General features: G+C 44.4%; 1 protein-coding gene across 1 annotated transcript in view; it reads left to right on the top strand.

The window, feature by feature from the left end:
• The window catches only part of LOC138282871 (prostate stem cell antigen-like), a 92452-nt gene that overhangs the window by 71763 nt on the left and 3954 nt on the right, over positions 1-16735 (top strand). The window contains exon 2 of the mRNA XM_069220862.1: positions 8361-8465. Within this exon, the coding sequence (XP_069076963.1) occupies positions 8361-8465 (105 nt within the window). The remainder of the gene's footprint in view (positions 1-8360; positions 8466-16735) is intronic.

Raw genomic sequence — 16735 nt, forward strand, 5'->3', positions numbered from 1 at the left:
CCATTTTAAGATGGCAACCTAGTAGTAACAGAGTAGTCAATTACTGGTAGGCAACATCAGCATGCATTCAAGAATCTAAGTGTGCCATATGTGCAAGCCCACCTCTCCCCTGCCTTGAGAGCACTACACTGGTTACCCGTTGCCAGAAGATGCACTTTCAAGCTGCTTTGTATCACCCACAAAGCTATACATGGAACAGGACCACTTTTTATCAGAAACAAAACTACCAAATACATCCAACAAAGAAACCTCCGCTCAAGATTAGCACCCCTCCTTAGAACACCACCATACAAGAAAAAGACTATAGGTGGTACATCCTTCTCAGTTAAAGCAGCCAAACTAGGGAATTCATTACCCCCAACTATAAGAGCCACAGATAACTTTCTTGTCTTCAGAAAACCACTCAAGAGGCTCTTTCCTTTATAACCACCATATTCAAATAACTATGGACTGCACATGCCTATGATGATAAATATTTTTTTCTGATTATGTGTATATTTCTAGTTATGTATAGTTCTTTAGAAAATATGTATCGCTACTATGTCATAACAATAAAATTCACACACACTCTTTAAACCTGTTTGACTAAGTATATTTTTACCCATGGTTCTAATTATCTATTGTATGTGCATATGTGTGTGTATTCATGTGTGTTTGTATGTGTGTGTGTATGTATAAATATATATATGTATGTATGTGTATATGTTGTTTCAGTGCTTGGCATGTTCGTGGGTCATTGCATGGCTCCTGGGGGGGTTGTTATACTAGATATCTATGAATTCCTGCTCTCATCTTATCAGACTTATCTACCCATCATCATATGTCATGTCTCTATCAAACTATCCTCCATTCTCACTCTGACTCATCCCAAATCCTTTCTACTACTTTCATCTCCTAAATAACTCTGCCTAAGCTCTTCCCTCCGCTTCCACATCTAACTCACCAAACCTCACTCTACTACCGTGACCTCCCACACAACCCTACTAAATTCTCCAGCATTTATCTCACCCTGCTACTATGCTTTCCCTAACCCTTCCACATACTCTTCCCTCCTCCATCCCCCTTTACTCATCCCAAGCCTTTGGGTTGAGTAATTGAAGGATATACTCCCAATTAACACTTCTGGATTTCTTTCCTCCAATACCCCTCCATTACTCCAATCAATCTAACTAACAAACTCTCATATCCGTGGCTCAAATTAACTCATAATAATACTAAAACTGTACTCATTATTTCCCGATACTAATCCATCACTAATTCTTGTTGGGTTCCAGAGTAGCGTGCTACTCATCAAAAAGCGCTTCAACGCCTCGTCAGGGGTAGTAAGTGCTATATAAATACGATTACAATACAATACAATATGTGCAACTTTAAGCAAAGTGGAATTTATGAACAACTATGAAGCATCCATTACCCACTTTCCTTAAGTCTCACTTCTCACCATTACATGACTAAGGCACCAAAAGGGGGAAATTAGTTGTCTTGCTAAAGTGTCTCTATGACACAATGTTTAAATATGCATTGGCAAAATGTTTAGGTCTTGTGTTGGCTGCCATCCTTTTGGCTTTGTCAATGATTTTGTTTTTTTTGTTCTGGTGAAATGGCTAAAAAGAAAAAATATTGTGGGGGTTCAAATAGCACATATTGCCACAGCAGTCCTTGGCATATAAATAAACTATTTTATGTGAGCATGTGCACCTTGTGGATGGACAGAATGCTGTCACTCACAGTGAAATTAGCCAATGGTTGCAGTGTCACTGCCCCATACTGTATGCTGTATTGGATGGAAGAACAATTTGAAAGACACAACAGCAGACCAGTGGCTCAATAGTGCTGCCTGAAAGTAAGTGTATTATATATTGGTCACACTGCCAGCTGTGACGCCGCACCTCAGCAAAAACCTGAATGGCCCTCTTATGGAACACAACTTTAGGGAGTAATTTGTGACTCCCCTACGTGCACAACTCTGGGATTGGACAGCCTGCCTATTGAGTTCTACAAGGCCTATGAGGCAGCACTGATCTCTAAACTGTTTAAAATCTATGCATCTGCCTTCACTGCCGGATGTTTGCCCCTGACTCTTCGGGAGGCGCTACTGGTCTCACTCCTGAAGTCAGGGATTGACCCCCCTGCTGAGACTGCTTCCTACAGACCACTGTCCATGTTGGGTAGTGATTACAAAATCCCAAGCAGGGCCTTAGCAATACAGCTCTTGGAGCACATGCAGACCTTGGTGCACACAGACCAAAACAAGTTTACACCAAATAGATACACGACCCTCAAAATCCAAAGCCTGCATAGGCTGCTAGCAGGGATGCTTGCCCTTGCCAAACATGCACAGCCCTGGATCTCAAAAAAGCATTTAGTACCATAGACTGGAGTTACATGCTTGCAATGCTAGGAGTGATGGGCATGAGAGGCAGGCTGCAGAACATGTATAAAGCTCCTTGGCATGTAACCCAAGGCGATGGTGAAAATAGGGCAACAGATATCAGCCCACTTCCCAGTCGGCAGGGGCACATGTCAGGGATGTCTTCTATTCTCCTTGCTCTTTGCACTGGCAATGGAGCCACTCACAGAGTTTCCATCAGGCAGGCCAGGAGTGGGGCATACCTGTTGGAGATGCAATCCACGCAGACTCTTTGTCGGCTGATGACATCCTAATTTCTGTCAAAGATAATTGAGAGGGTATTGATGAGATAGCGCATATCTTGGATGTTTTTAGACTTTTCTTGGGACTAGGGATCAACTGCGTCAAGAACTTCTTGTTCCCACTTCATCCGGAGTTCCTTCCACAGTATGTCATGGTGGGCTATTATGCCATTCACTGGGAACCTCACACCTTCTCTTACTTGGGCGTTAACATTTACCACTTGTACCAATACCTCATATACAGAAACTTCATGAAGGCGTTTGCCTGCCTCGGACCCCAAATCACCTTCTGGTGCTCCCTCCCACTCACAGTGCAGGGCTGAGTATCTCTCTCCAAAATGGTGATGCTCCCACGACTACTCTATAATTTTACTAACTTGCCAGTGTACATTTACCACAGTATACGAAACTGGGTTATGGTTGCAGAAGCCCCTCTCCCCCAATTTTTGTCTGGTTTTTGATGCAACTTTGAATGAAGTGCACTGGGTTCCTGCAAACCAGGTCCCCAGTGCCAGTGTTCCTTCCCCAAAAGCAAGAACACTCGTCACTTGATTCTCAAGTGACCAAGCCTTTAGCACATTTTGTAAGTCCCTAGTAAATGGTACCACTGGTACCTAGGGCATAAGAACTAAAGAGGGTCCCTAAGAGTTGCGGTATAACTTGTGCCACTGTAAGGGATCAAGCACCAAACTCTAACAGACTGCCACTGCATGCCGCATGACAAGGTGCTCGAAAACATGACATGGCACAAACATTTGTGCCATGTCCCCTAACACTGCCTGTAATATTTGTAAGTCACCCCAACAGTACGCTGTACAGCCCTAAGGCAGGGTGCATTATGTTACAGGTGAGGACATATATGCATGAGTAAATATGCCCTTTCTATGTCTTTGTCGATCCTTAGACAAAGTAACTGAAGAGGTAAGGCATTTTTTAATACATGTGCTGGACACTGGTTAATACGAGTTCCCCAGCTACATGATTAGTTCATGGAGGGTAGGGATGTTTGGATTCAACCATCTTGTATTAATAAACCCTCACTGATTCCAGTGATGGATTTATTAATACATGCTCTGAGAGGGCACCTTAGAGGTGCCCCCCTGAAAAACTACCAACTGCCTGTGTTCTGACTGACTCCCAAGATGAACAACCTTTGCTCTGGGCAGGTCAGGAATAAAGTGTGCTCTGGCAGGTGTGTTAACACACCCCTCCTAACACGATGACCTGCAAATCTGCATTCCAAGGCAAGGAGCTTCAAAGAAGCCCACCACCCTTGCTATGAAGATCTGGCTTCCTTCAGAAGAGATGCCGACCCCACTGCCCTAGGACCCATTTGGCATCTGGACAGGTGGGAAAATTATCTATGCAGTAGGTGTGTTGCACTGCCAGGCTGGATACACCTATAGGGTGACCAACCTGATGTGAACACAACATTAGGAATTCCGGCATCTTGTGTGTGGTGGAATTAGGCATTCTGAGACAGGGTGATGCCCACTCCCCAAAAAAAGTGGTCATCTAGGAGGCACAGTGACCCTATGGGTAAGTAGCCTATTGAGTACTACCCTTCACTCCCCTTAATGCCCATAAATTGAGTATTTAGGGACCCCCTGATACCAGAACTTCAGATCTGCTCTGGACACAAAAGAAGGAATGGACAAGCAGCCTGCTGACCTGAGAACTGAGGGCGCACAACGGACTTGGTGCCAACCCTGCCTGCTGCACCCGACCCTTGTGGAGCAACTGACCTGTCCTGCCACAGCAGTCTCCAGGAAACCGGGATTGCTGCCAGAATAACTCCATTGGAGCAGGGAGCTGCTTCCCTGCATCTGCAGGCACCACTTGTAGAGGCGGGTACTCTACCCCATTTGCCATCGGGCCCCTGAGGGATCAACGAATGAGAAGACTGTTTGGAGCCGAGAAGGTCAGCCCCACCACTTCACTGAAGCCCGAGACGCTGACTCTAACCGGACACTCCCTACACCTATACCTGACGTACTGGACCCATTACAGCAACCAAGGCTTGTTGGTGGTCAAATCCGGATTCCAACAGCCCCAAAGCAGACCTACCGTTGAGCGAAATCAGGATATATAAGGCCATTCAGGAGAGTGGCCCCATTGCCCTGTTTCCCTCTTCACCAGGTCACCAAGACCCAAAGCAAGTCCCTGACCACATCAACCCGACACCTCAAAGCACTTCTGCACGCAAGTCCGAGGGGGTGGACAGTGCCCACAAGATCCTGAGACCCTCTGGAGCTGAACCCATCCCTGGGTTGGGCCAGACTGGACTTACAGTTGCTGTCTGTAGCCTCTTTCTGCAGGCCCTCCTCCAAACCCGTGTTACTCCAGCACCGGACCCAATGCCAAAAGATACCACTGCAACCAAGCCCCAAAGTGACTGGAGAGGTGGCCCAATAGTGTCCCCACGTGCAGAGGACCACAAGGGGTGAGGCCCCCTCATATGGGTTCCCCTGGACTGACCTTCCAGTCCCAGCTTGCAGCAACTTCCTGACCGGACCATTACCAATTAAAGCGAATGGGACACCCGATGCAGTAACACACCTCTGCACCCAGACCCCCCAGAGCCTCCAGGACCTGTTGGTGTGGCCTTGGACGCTGCCCATACTCACCTTAAGTCCTGGAGAACAGTCACATAAGTCGCTGTGAAGTGTTCGAATGTAGTAAATGTTTTTGCCCCATAGGATAACATTACCGCCCCAAAAAAGTGTCAACTTTTGAAAACAGTAAAAACTCCTAACTCGAAAAGTACTCACCTGATTCTGGTGATCTTGGTGTTGGATTTCTTTATTGAGTGTGTCTCACTTATTGCCTATGTGTGTGCATTACATGCTTAGCACTGCCCTCTAATATGCCTAACTGCTCACCCACACTACCACAAAAGAGAGCATTTCGGGTGGCATTTGTGCCTCTGTAATTCCTCTGGGGTTTGTCTGGACTCTGCACAGTGTACCTCTTGTTCGTGCACTATATAAAGAGCTAGCTTCCTAAACACACTACAATCAGATCATTGAATACAATGCTTGGCGGCCTTATCAGGAACAAGTTCAGGCACAGAGTAGCCTTGGCCAAAATGCAGAGCCTACTAGAGGAGGGTTGGGTGCCCTAATTTTTTAGCATTATTACCTGGCGGTGCAGGTAGGTGCAGTGGCCTGCATGCAGGCTTGCGGGGAGCTATCCAGCAGAGACTGGACTGTAACCTGAAGGGAGAGCGATTAGCCTGGTGTGAGAACTATTTCTCTCAAATGCAGTGCTGTCCACCCCCTCTAATGGCTTCCTGCAATAGCATATGAAAGCTACAGGAGAGCACTGCGGATCATGTCAGCAATGTCACAATAATGTCGGGGGATTCAGGAACAAATCACAGGGGAGGGGATGGAGCTTTGGGAATCGGCAGGGGTTGGAACCCTAGATGATCCATTCCAAGATGGGCCCCTCATCCCCTTCGATCAACTAACAAATCGCACGGACCTCCAGACGGGCCAATTCATAGCCTACAGACAGATGAGAGGACAGCTGAAGCGCTTGTCGGGCATAGTGGACACAGAACCCCCCACACTCCCACAATGGGCACTGGTCATCAGCTGGTCACTTGGCTTGCTAATGCCCTCTTCCCTACAATCCAGGACCCACTAGTGTAGCTCAGACGGGCTTGGGAGAATGACATTGGTCGCAAACTGACCCAGAAAGAATGGGATAGAACAGTGTTACACCCGTGGAAAGTCCCCACAATGCCTCCTTTCAGTATATACAAGATTACATCCTACCCCGGCTAATCTTCATAAAATCTAACCCAAGGCATCATCAGATTGCCTGCGCTGCCACTCTATCGGGAGGACATGTTGCATGTGTTTTGGAGCTGTCCAATAGTCTGCACTCTTTTGTCAGAGGTCACAGACACCCTCACCAGAGTCATAGGCCACACAGACCTCAACTGATGGCCTCAGTCTGCTGAGCCTCTATAAATGACACAAGTCTGGTGGGGCTCCCACTCGTTTCATAGATCTGGCGCGTATACAGATTGAGATGCATTGAAAGGCTAGTACACTTCCAGGCATAGTGAATTGGCAGGCGGTGACCATTAAGTGTGGGCAAGACTAAAGCCACTGAGCTTCACAACGAAGAAGTGAAAGAGCTGCGGAAAGGCTCCATCACATCTGAGTGGAATGGCTTACCCTCCGCCTTTCAGGGAGTGCAGGACAATGCCCCCATCTCATACTAACCAAACAAGCTGTATAATAGCCCATCAGTGACACTTCCCAAGTAAAGGTCTGCACCCCTCCTCTCTTCCTCCATCACATGGCCATGATTCAAAGACGACATTTTACGCTGCATACCTGGCGCTGGGTCTCCCATGCTGCAAAGTGATCACAGGGTAGACTGCATGTTGCTGTCACGGACTGCATAATATTTAGGGAGAATTTGTCAGGCTCATAGAGTGATTATTTGTTGTGTTACTTGAACCAGCACTGCCAAGCCATTTCGCATGTATGTTTGTAACTGTGGGAACATACCACACCATACCTGTAATGATATTGTTGTGAAGCTTGCATCAGTTGGCATGCTCCCTATACCGTACAAAATAAAATCTTAATAAAGATGGTTTAAAAAAGAAATAAGTGTATTATACCTATAATTTTAGTGTAGTTAAAGGTCTTGTCCAACACCAGACCTAAAAAACTATGATCCAAGTTCGTGCAGCACCTTGTGATCCCCGCCCACCGTACGTTCTTCCTACCAGGGACATTGGCCATTTCTCTAATTTCCCAGGAGGTAGAGGGGGGTACCGAGGTGCCTTCTCTACTGCAGGGACCCAGAAAAAAGTTTAAAAAGATCAGATTTCCTGCAACTTCAAGTGTGTCACAATATCTTAGAACATCTTGTCTGTAGTGTAAGTGTTCCATCTGACCCAACGTGTTTCAAAATATCCAGTGCCAGAATATCGGGGTGCACTTCAAGGTCTGTCTTGAGAGCGCAGCTGTCTGTTACCAGTTCTTTAGCAGAGTCGGCTTTGGCTGCGCTCAGAGGAGGATTGTCATCTCCCCTCAAGCTACTGGCTGTTTGGTGTATCTTTCCGCCCCTTTTGGGGTGCCTTCATAGCAATGCATGAGGGACTATTTCATATCTGAAAATATAGTGAATCATGACACATCGAAATCTTTATCTGATAAGTGCACTGTATATAGAAACTGAAGAAAGTAATCATCTTTTTATTCGTTTTCCCCACTACAGCAGTGTTTTTATTGTAAATAGTTCAGTTACGACTCGAAATGCAATCTTTTGGCACCTTAAAGGCTTGTTATTGGAGCCAAAATATCGAGTATAAAAATGTTGTTTTTGAAGTTATGTGCAATTCATTTTACCATAATATCATATCACATAAATGTAGATAATGTAAGAGTAATTGTATATACCAGTCACTTTAACTATAACTCTACACCTAGCCTTTGCGCTAGTCCTAATGGTAACATTGACCTGACTTCTAAACCTTTTCCAACTTTAGTGCTTACTTAACAACGTAAGTGCAGACAATACTATGACTCCCAATGTCTGATGATATTTTGCCCATGATGTTTTTTAGGAAATATATTTTACACTAGATCTGTCGGTAGTACACCTGCAAATATGTACCCAACTTTGAGGTCCGAAGACAAAGGTAATTAATATAACATGCCCTGTGTTTTCTTTTTCAGCTCACTCTCGTGCATGCTTCTCATGTACTGCAGCAATAAACGACAGAGACTGCACGTCCATCCAGAACTGCTCTGACTCACAGAATTACTGTGAGACCGTAGTTGGTGAGTTGTTGTTACCCTGATTACCAACACTTGGGACTTGTATTGTGCACTATGCACTTTGCGGGGCACTTTAAAGTGCCCCTCTGAGTCTGCTGTCTTTGAAAAGGCTCAGTTTCTTCCTTGGAGCCAGTCATCAGGTGGTCGCACATCACTCTGAGGGACTGTGTGAGTGAGTAAGTAACTTATTACACACAACAAGGTAGCAGAGGCTGGTGAGAGACAGCCCAGAAACCAGAGGGTAAGATCCAGCTTCAGAGGACGACCTGCGCAGTTTGTATTGATACTCAGGGCCGGCTTTAGCGCTGTAGGCGCCTGGTGCAGCAGTCATTTTTTTGCACCAACCACGACCTCCTCCTCTGATTCTCTCACTACCACCCTGCAAAAATGCCTATCATCTGCCCATGGCCCGTCTCTCACATTCAGCATTAATGCACTGGTAAAGGCTGGCTTTACAAATCCACTCAGCTATCCACATACAATACAGATCTATTCTTTGCAGCAGGCACATTAACCCTCTGCGCTACTTTATGGTGAGTAAACTATACAAAATTCCATCACTCTCTCTCTAGCAGGAACATTAATCACAAGAGTTATTGTGATGTTTGTATTGCTGCCTGAAAGCTGGACACACAAGGAACTCTGCATCAGTGCTTTTAAATTGTGAGTTATTGCTAAACATAGCGCCCCTCCCCTAAAATGAGTGCCCTCCTCCTCCAGGTCAACACCAAGTGTGGCTGCATCGGTTGCACCCCCCTAAACCAGCCCTGCTGACCGTGGTGTTGTTTGAGTGAGGTATAACTACTATAGTGAAATTGTGTTGCTTTTGGACAAGCCACATTGACGCACTCACTCACCACCCACATCTGGAGAACTGTGTTCAGTTCTGGGGACCATAGCAAGTGACATTAAGGGGAAACATTCACAAAACATTAGTGTGATCTACAGAGGCACACATCTGCTCACTTACCTATTTAGAATGCCTGTAGAGCGCTATACATGTCCTTCTGGCTACTTCCAAGCACTCAGTGTAGTACAGAAAAGGTGGTGTTAGACAAGGCACAAGTCCTAAAAAAATAAAATAAGGGGGAGGACTAACCAAGTTAGGCAGTATGCAAGTGACATCGTGGCACGTGACATTACAGTGCGTGACAACATGGTGCATGGCATCGCATGTAGCATCACAGGAAGTGGCATCACACCCCATGACCTCACAAGAAGTGGCATCACATGAAGTGACATCACGTTTTAAGACAGCAGATGTACCATGCTTACATTCATTACAATATTTAATAAATGAGAATTTGAGACGGCCTTGTGCAAAACAAGTGACACAATCAGATGCAAAATATGGGCCTCAATTTACACATTTATTTTTAAAAACCCTGCCATAAAGAGATTAAAAACAAGGAGAAATGTGGGCAATACATCTGTTCTGCTTAATTGGTTGCACAGTGTACATCTTAAAATATCTTATGGGATTAAGGCACCTGCTGCAGAGATCTTTGTGTGCCCAGTATATCCCCGGGAATAATACTAATTGTAAGATACATTTTGGGGGTAATGCATTTGCTGGAGAAACCTGATTTTTCTCTAGTCCCAGTTTTGAATCAAAGTAGCATAGAGCAGTGGTTCCCAACCTTTTGACTTCTGTGGACCCCCATTTTATCAATACTGGAGCCTGGGGACCCCCACTGAATCGTTACTGGAATCCAGGGACCCCCACTGAGTCATTACTGATAGTTGGAACTTAATATTATTCCATTTTCTAAGCAGTCGCAGACCCCCTGAGGAGGCTTCGCGGACCCCCAGGGGTCCCCGGCCCACAGGTTGGGAACCACTGGCATAGAGGGTTAATGTGTCTGCTTCAAAGCACATCATCTAACTGTAAATTACAGATTTTTATTAAATGTTGCTAGGTAAATCACTTACTAATTTTAACACATAGATCGTTTTGTTTTTCACAGTCCATAAATGATAATTTTTCTAATATATCAAGCTATGAATGACATGTGACTCCTATACCTTGTAACCCTCTCTGTCTTATGTAACATATTTTGTACGTTGATTTACTTGTTTATAGGATTTATTGTCAATGTATAATGTGTACGTGTGATGCAAAGTGCTTTGACACCCTGTTATTTGTGCAAATACTGGAACAGACCAACAAATCTCACATTCTTACAGTGCATGAAAATCTTGTATAAAGAGGAATTGAAAAACATAAAAAACACGCCCCTCAAGTATTTGTGAAGTGATAACAACCAGCTGTGCACCTTTGTTGCCCCTCCCCTGCATTTGCATCAAGGTGTGAGGCTCAGATAGCTCCCAGTCCCAATAAGTGGAACAAAAGGAGGCCTCAGGGGCACGTAAATTCGGCCTTTGCTATGGGCTCAGTTGGAGTCTGAAACATGAAAGACCCCTTTCTCCCTGCACCTTCCCCATGTTTCAGTTGGGCCCCCTTCTTGCAGGGTGGACGGCGTCCACCCTGTGAAAATACTGGCTGAACGTCGAGTACCCGCGTGTAGCCCCGCCCCCCCACCCCCGTTTTGTTCCCTCGTGTTAGACTGTAACCAGTAAAGGAAAGATTGTGGTTTCATCTTCTTCAGTTAGTGCCTTGTAGGTATGCGGTTCAGTTCAATGAACATTGGAACTAGTATGTTCTCAGGTCTGCCTTGAAGAGAGTGTAGGTTTGTGTAAAATCATCTGCAGGTATCCTTGTGCTAAGCAGCAAATTACTGAGGAATAGATTAAGAGGGGACATATTTGACTATTATTGCATTGTGTACATGATTGTCATAAGCCAACTTCTGCTGCATGCAGGGCCTCTTCTGGAGATTTGTAAAGTCCACAAAAAAACTAAACATCTCCACAGATTTGAGCCAGAAATGAAACACTTACCCAGACTTCAGTTTGTAGCATTTTCAGAGATGGAGCATTGGAACTATTCAGATGCATTTAGATTTTGAAAGACCTATGACCCATCCAGTCCATGGAACTCTTACATACTCCACAAATTCGGATGCATCCAGCGGGTTCCTCACACTTCTATTATTTACATTATATAGTTATGGACGCCATTTAGTCCCCGAGTATTAGTTATGGAATCTATCATTTCTTCTCTCGAAAAATGATAACTGAAACTCTGACCACATGTATTTGCTGCTCCTATAAGTGCCTTCCTGAGAATACACACAGGATCACACAGTACAACACCAGTGTTTAATTTGTGAAAAAATTATTGCAGGAGACTGAAGATTTTCTTAAAAGCCTAATCTTAATTCCACCCTCGCCTCCTTCTTTCACCAATTCCTATCTCTTTGTCTCGCTCTTGCAGTTTATTTTTCATCCTTACTTCCCGCATTTGACACAATTTGCCGATCTTTCTCTCTCTCCTTCTTTCTAGGTTTCTGTGTTTTTCTTTCTGGCTGCAAATGTCTGGTGATGACAAACAAGCCCCAGGAAAATGGAAATAAATCTCTTTCATGACTGGTAGCCGGGGGCCGTCCCCTAATTGGTGCTGACTGGCAAACACACAGCTTCCCACCATAGTCTAGGAAAACTACTGGTCTAAAGTTGGGGTACAACTACCTCATTAAATAGCAATACCTATTCCGTATAATCGTAAAGGGACGGTTCAGACCATTACAGATTCAATGTTGTATTAGCCAGTAAAACACATCCCAGGTATCTATGGTGAAGGAGAACTCCCTAATGCTAACATGAGCCTGATGGAACAGTGATCCAAGTTCTCTCAAAATCTGCCATGTCAAGGGGTAGCAAATGTTCATCACCAGGTCACGGTCCTTTGATGATCCTACACAACCTTTACCATTAAGTGATGCATCATAGATGCTTTTTGGGTCTAGATCACGCGAGTCATGCTGCAGTACTCAGGACTCAGGACTTAGAGTGTTAAGGCTTCTGTTGATATGGCCTTAGTCTCATCTTCAGGGTCAGGCAGCTCTTCTACCCTCAAAGGCAGTGCTTTTCAACCTTTTGACTCCTGTGGACCCCCACGTAATCATTACTGGAACCCAGGTACCCCCAATGAGTCACTATTGGAATCTGGGGACTCCCACTGAGTCACAGGGACATCTTAAGGAATTTGGGAGCCTTGGGCCAAACGTAGTTTGGGGGACCCTGTTTGGAACAGTTTGGAATTTATGATCCAATTTCAGCTCTTTCATGCCCTCTTTTTGCCAACTCACTGACACACTGGTCCAAATTCTGATTGTGCTTACATCTAATATTTAAGCATAGTGACATGTTTTCCATATTGTAACACAGCAGCAGCTCACGAATATTACTGCCAATAATCTCTGTGACACCTCCCATTTCTTATATGTGAGGGCCTGTTTTGATCTAAAATAAACTTTTTTATGGATGTTTCATGAAACATATGCAACATTTCACTGCAAAATGTCTGTAATATACTCACACATCACCAATATTAAAAATACATTAAAGGAAAACGGTTTTTAGTGTTTAAAAAATATTCAGTTCATTAGGACAAGACTCTGCAGAACAGAGCTGGCTCTATCAGGGGGCCCCATATAATACTTCTGTTATAGATTTGCATACCTTGAAAATTATCGTTACCATCACAAAAGCTAATGACAAAAACAAGAGAGAGTGAGGACACCCCTTTTAAATACCACGATATGAAACCTATATGAAAATATATGACTACATGGAAATAAAACTATATAGATTACCAAATTACATTGTGAAATTATTTAAAACAGACTGATCAATGTGGATTTTTGATTGAATAAATGTTTGCCAAATGGGCCACGATTATTCCCTGGTTTATAAAGAAGGACAAATATTGCTTTATAAAAATAACTCAGTACTTCTCGTTTTATGGCAATCTCATTAAAAACAATGTAATAGGAGTAGCTAAAATATCTGAAAAACTTTACAAATAACACTGGCAAATCAGGGCCATGATTCTTGAAAGATTTTCAAGATTTAAAAGCATTCTCTGTGTCTATCCCATCTTTGGATCGAGGAGTGGCAGCCAGTGGAACTCTAAGCTGCTCCGACATCTGTGTCTCAGGTCAGGAATTTGGGAGTTTTTCTAGACCATTAACTGACTATGACTAATCAAGTGGGAAAAGCTGAGCCAATTTCTTTCCTCTTCTTAAAAATGCTCTGAAAAATATTTAGGGTCCTTCTATTTAGGGCTTGTAAATCAGTTGTCCTTGTCCTGATTGTGTCTAGACTAGACTATGGAAATCCTCCATAACTTGGCATTTCAGAGTGTCTGGTGGAGCGTTTACAGGTGGCCCAGAACTCCACCTCAATTCTCCCAGAACAACACAAACTACATTGGCAGGTAGCAAGAGGAGCACAGTTAAGTCTCTTTGTCTTGTACATAGGATTTTAAATGGCTGGGCCCTAGGAATTAGGCTTAGGTCATTTCAAGCTAAGAGTCCTACGCTCTTATGCTGTCATACGCTATGTGAATGCTTCATTGGTTTCTTTCCCCCACATTTACTGCTCCTGTGAGGGCGCAAATACTTTTTCATTACCTGCTACAAAAGAGTTGAATGAATTGCCCATTTCTGTCAGACAGAGAATCATGTCTTAAACTACTGACAAAAAACTGAAAACCCAGCCTTTCCAATACTTTAAATTAAGGGCCTTCTCCTTGGTGTGGATTAAGTAGGCATCTCAACACCAGGGTACCTTTAACTGGGAAACAGAGAGCTCTACAAATATTGTACCATAAAATAACATTTAGAGATTTGTGCATATAATAGAACTTTATCTTGTTACATTTTGGGGAGATTACATTTGGATAAAAAGGTTAAAACAATGCGTTCATGGATTTTCTGAGTTGCTATTTATTGTTCACTTAAGGGATTGCACTTCTACAGCAATACCTTATAATGACGTAATCAAAACATCATCCTGATTTCTAAGAAATAGTATCTTATTTACATCGATACTGATAGTTTGCAGGTAAACAACCTGCTTAGTTTGAACAATGTTTTGCTTTATTGCTAGTAGTTAACTATTTACCGAAAGTTAGACCTGACATACTTAGGGTGATCTTCCCTCAACTTTTTGCCTGCCTCCCTCCCTTTTCTGATCTCCTTTTTGCTGGTTTTAGGACGCTGTGTAATTTGCCACTGCTGACCAGTGCTTGTGCTCTTAAACATGGTAACATTAGCTCCTACCCAATGGGCATATTTAATTTACCTATAAGTCCCTAGTAAAGTGCAGTAGGCAGCCCTAGGGCCTGTAGATTAAATGCTACAAGTGGGCCTGCAATACTGATTGTGCCACCCACATAAGTAGCCCCTTAACCATGTCTCAGGCCTGCCACTGCAAGTCCTGTGAATGCAGTTTTACTGCCACCTCGACATGGCATTTAAAACTATGTGCCATGCCTTAAAGTCCCCTTTTGTTACATATGTCACCCCTATGGCCCTATGAAAGGCCCTATGTGACCCACAGGGCAGGGTGCAGTGTAGTTAAAAGTCAGGACATGTGCGTTTAAGTTTTACATGTCCTGGTAGTGAAAAACTCCAAAAGTTGTTATTCATTTAGGAAAGTGTTAGAAATGGGGTCTTTGGTTGACAGTCAGGTTACCCCTGTTCAAGCAAGGACCCTCACTCTAGTCAGGGCAAAAGAGAATCATCCTCAGCTAACCCCTGCTTACCCCCTTGGTAGCTTGGCAGAGCAGTAGGCTTAAATCCAGAGGGCTAGGTGGAAAGTATTTGTAGCAACACACAGAGTAACTTAATGAAAACACTACAAAATGACACAACACCGGTTTAGAAAAATAGGAAATATTTACCTAAACAAAAAAAGACCAAAACAACTAAAATCCGACATACACAAGTCAAGTTATGAATTTGTGAATATTAAGCTCAAAAATAGCGCTTAGAAACACAAAATGCTTCGATGAGGTGTTAGTTCCCAACAAGCCGACACCAGCGGCGCCGGACACGGAGTCACATAGACCCTCAAGTACAGTACCTTTGGTGAAGTGTGAAAACAAGTCGATGCGCGAAGTCGGGGATCGCAGCATCTGTGCGAAACGTTGAATCCGCGCACTTCGAGCGACGTCGGTCACAACGTGGTGGGGAGACTTCCACGGAGTTGCGGACTTCAGCGGAGCTGCAGCGGCGTGGGGCCTGTGAAGGTAGTCGCGTTCCAGCGAAGATCACGGAGTCGGTTGCGGGCGGCGTAGGTCCGAAGTCGTTCGAAGTCGATTTCCTTGGATTTCCACCAGCTTGCCCTTCAAGGGCCCAGGGACTGGATAGGGCACCACTTGTCAGAGCAGGAGTCGCTCCAGAGACTCCAGGTGCTGGCAGAGAGAAGTCTTTGCTGTCCCTGAGACTTCAAACAGGAGGCAAGCTCTAAATCAAGCCCTTGGAGATTTCTTCACAAGATGGAAGGCACACAAAGTCCAGTCTTTGCCCTCTTACTCTGGCAGAAGCAGCAACTGCAGGATAGCTCCACAGAGCAGTCACAAGCAGGGCAGCACATCTCCTTAGCTCTTCAGCTCTTCTCCAGGCAGAGGTTCCTCTTGATGTCCAGAAGTGATCTAAAGTCTGTGGTTTTGGGTGCCCTTCTTCTACCCAATTTCTCCTTTGAAGTAGGTCTACTTCAAAGTAAAGTCTCTTTTGAATGTGAAATCCTGCCTTTCCCAGGCCAGGCCCCAGACACTCACCAGGGGGTCAGAGACGGCATTGTGTGAGGACAGGTACAGCCCTTTCAGGTGTAAGTGACCACTCCTCCCCTCCCTCCTAGCACAGATGGCTCATCAGGAAATGCAGACTACACCCCACCTCCCTTTGTGTCACTGTCTAGTGTGAGGTGCAACCAGCCCAAATGTCAAACTGACCTAGACAGGGAAGCCACAAACCTGCAGAGTCACAGAAATGGTATAAGCAAGAAAATGCTCACTTTCTAAAAGTGGCATTTTTAAACACACAATCTTAAAATCAACTTTACTAAAAGATGTATTTTATTTTGTGAGCTCAGAGACCCCAAACTCCATATGTCCATCCGCTCCCAAAGGGAATCTATACTTACATCAGATTTAAAGGTAGCCCCCATGTTAACCTATCAGAGGGACGGGCCTTGCAACAGTGAAAAACTAATTTAGCAATATTTCACTGTCAGGATATATACAAAACATAAAAATATGTCCTACCTTAACCATACACTGCATCCTTCCCTTGGGACTACCTAGGGCCTACCTTAGGGGTGCCTTTACATGTAAGAAAAGGGAAGGTTTAGGCCTGACAAGT

This window comes from Pleurodeles waltl, chromosome 2_2, assembly GCF_031143425.1.
Source record: "Pleurodeles waltl isolate 20211129_DDA chromosome 2_2, aPleWal1.hap1.20221129, whole genome shotgun sequence".
NCBI classification, from domain to species: domain Eukaryota; kingdom Metazoa; phylum Chordata; class Amphibia; order Caudata; family Salamandridae; genus Pleurodeles; species Pleurodeles waltl.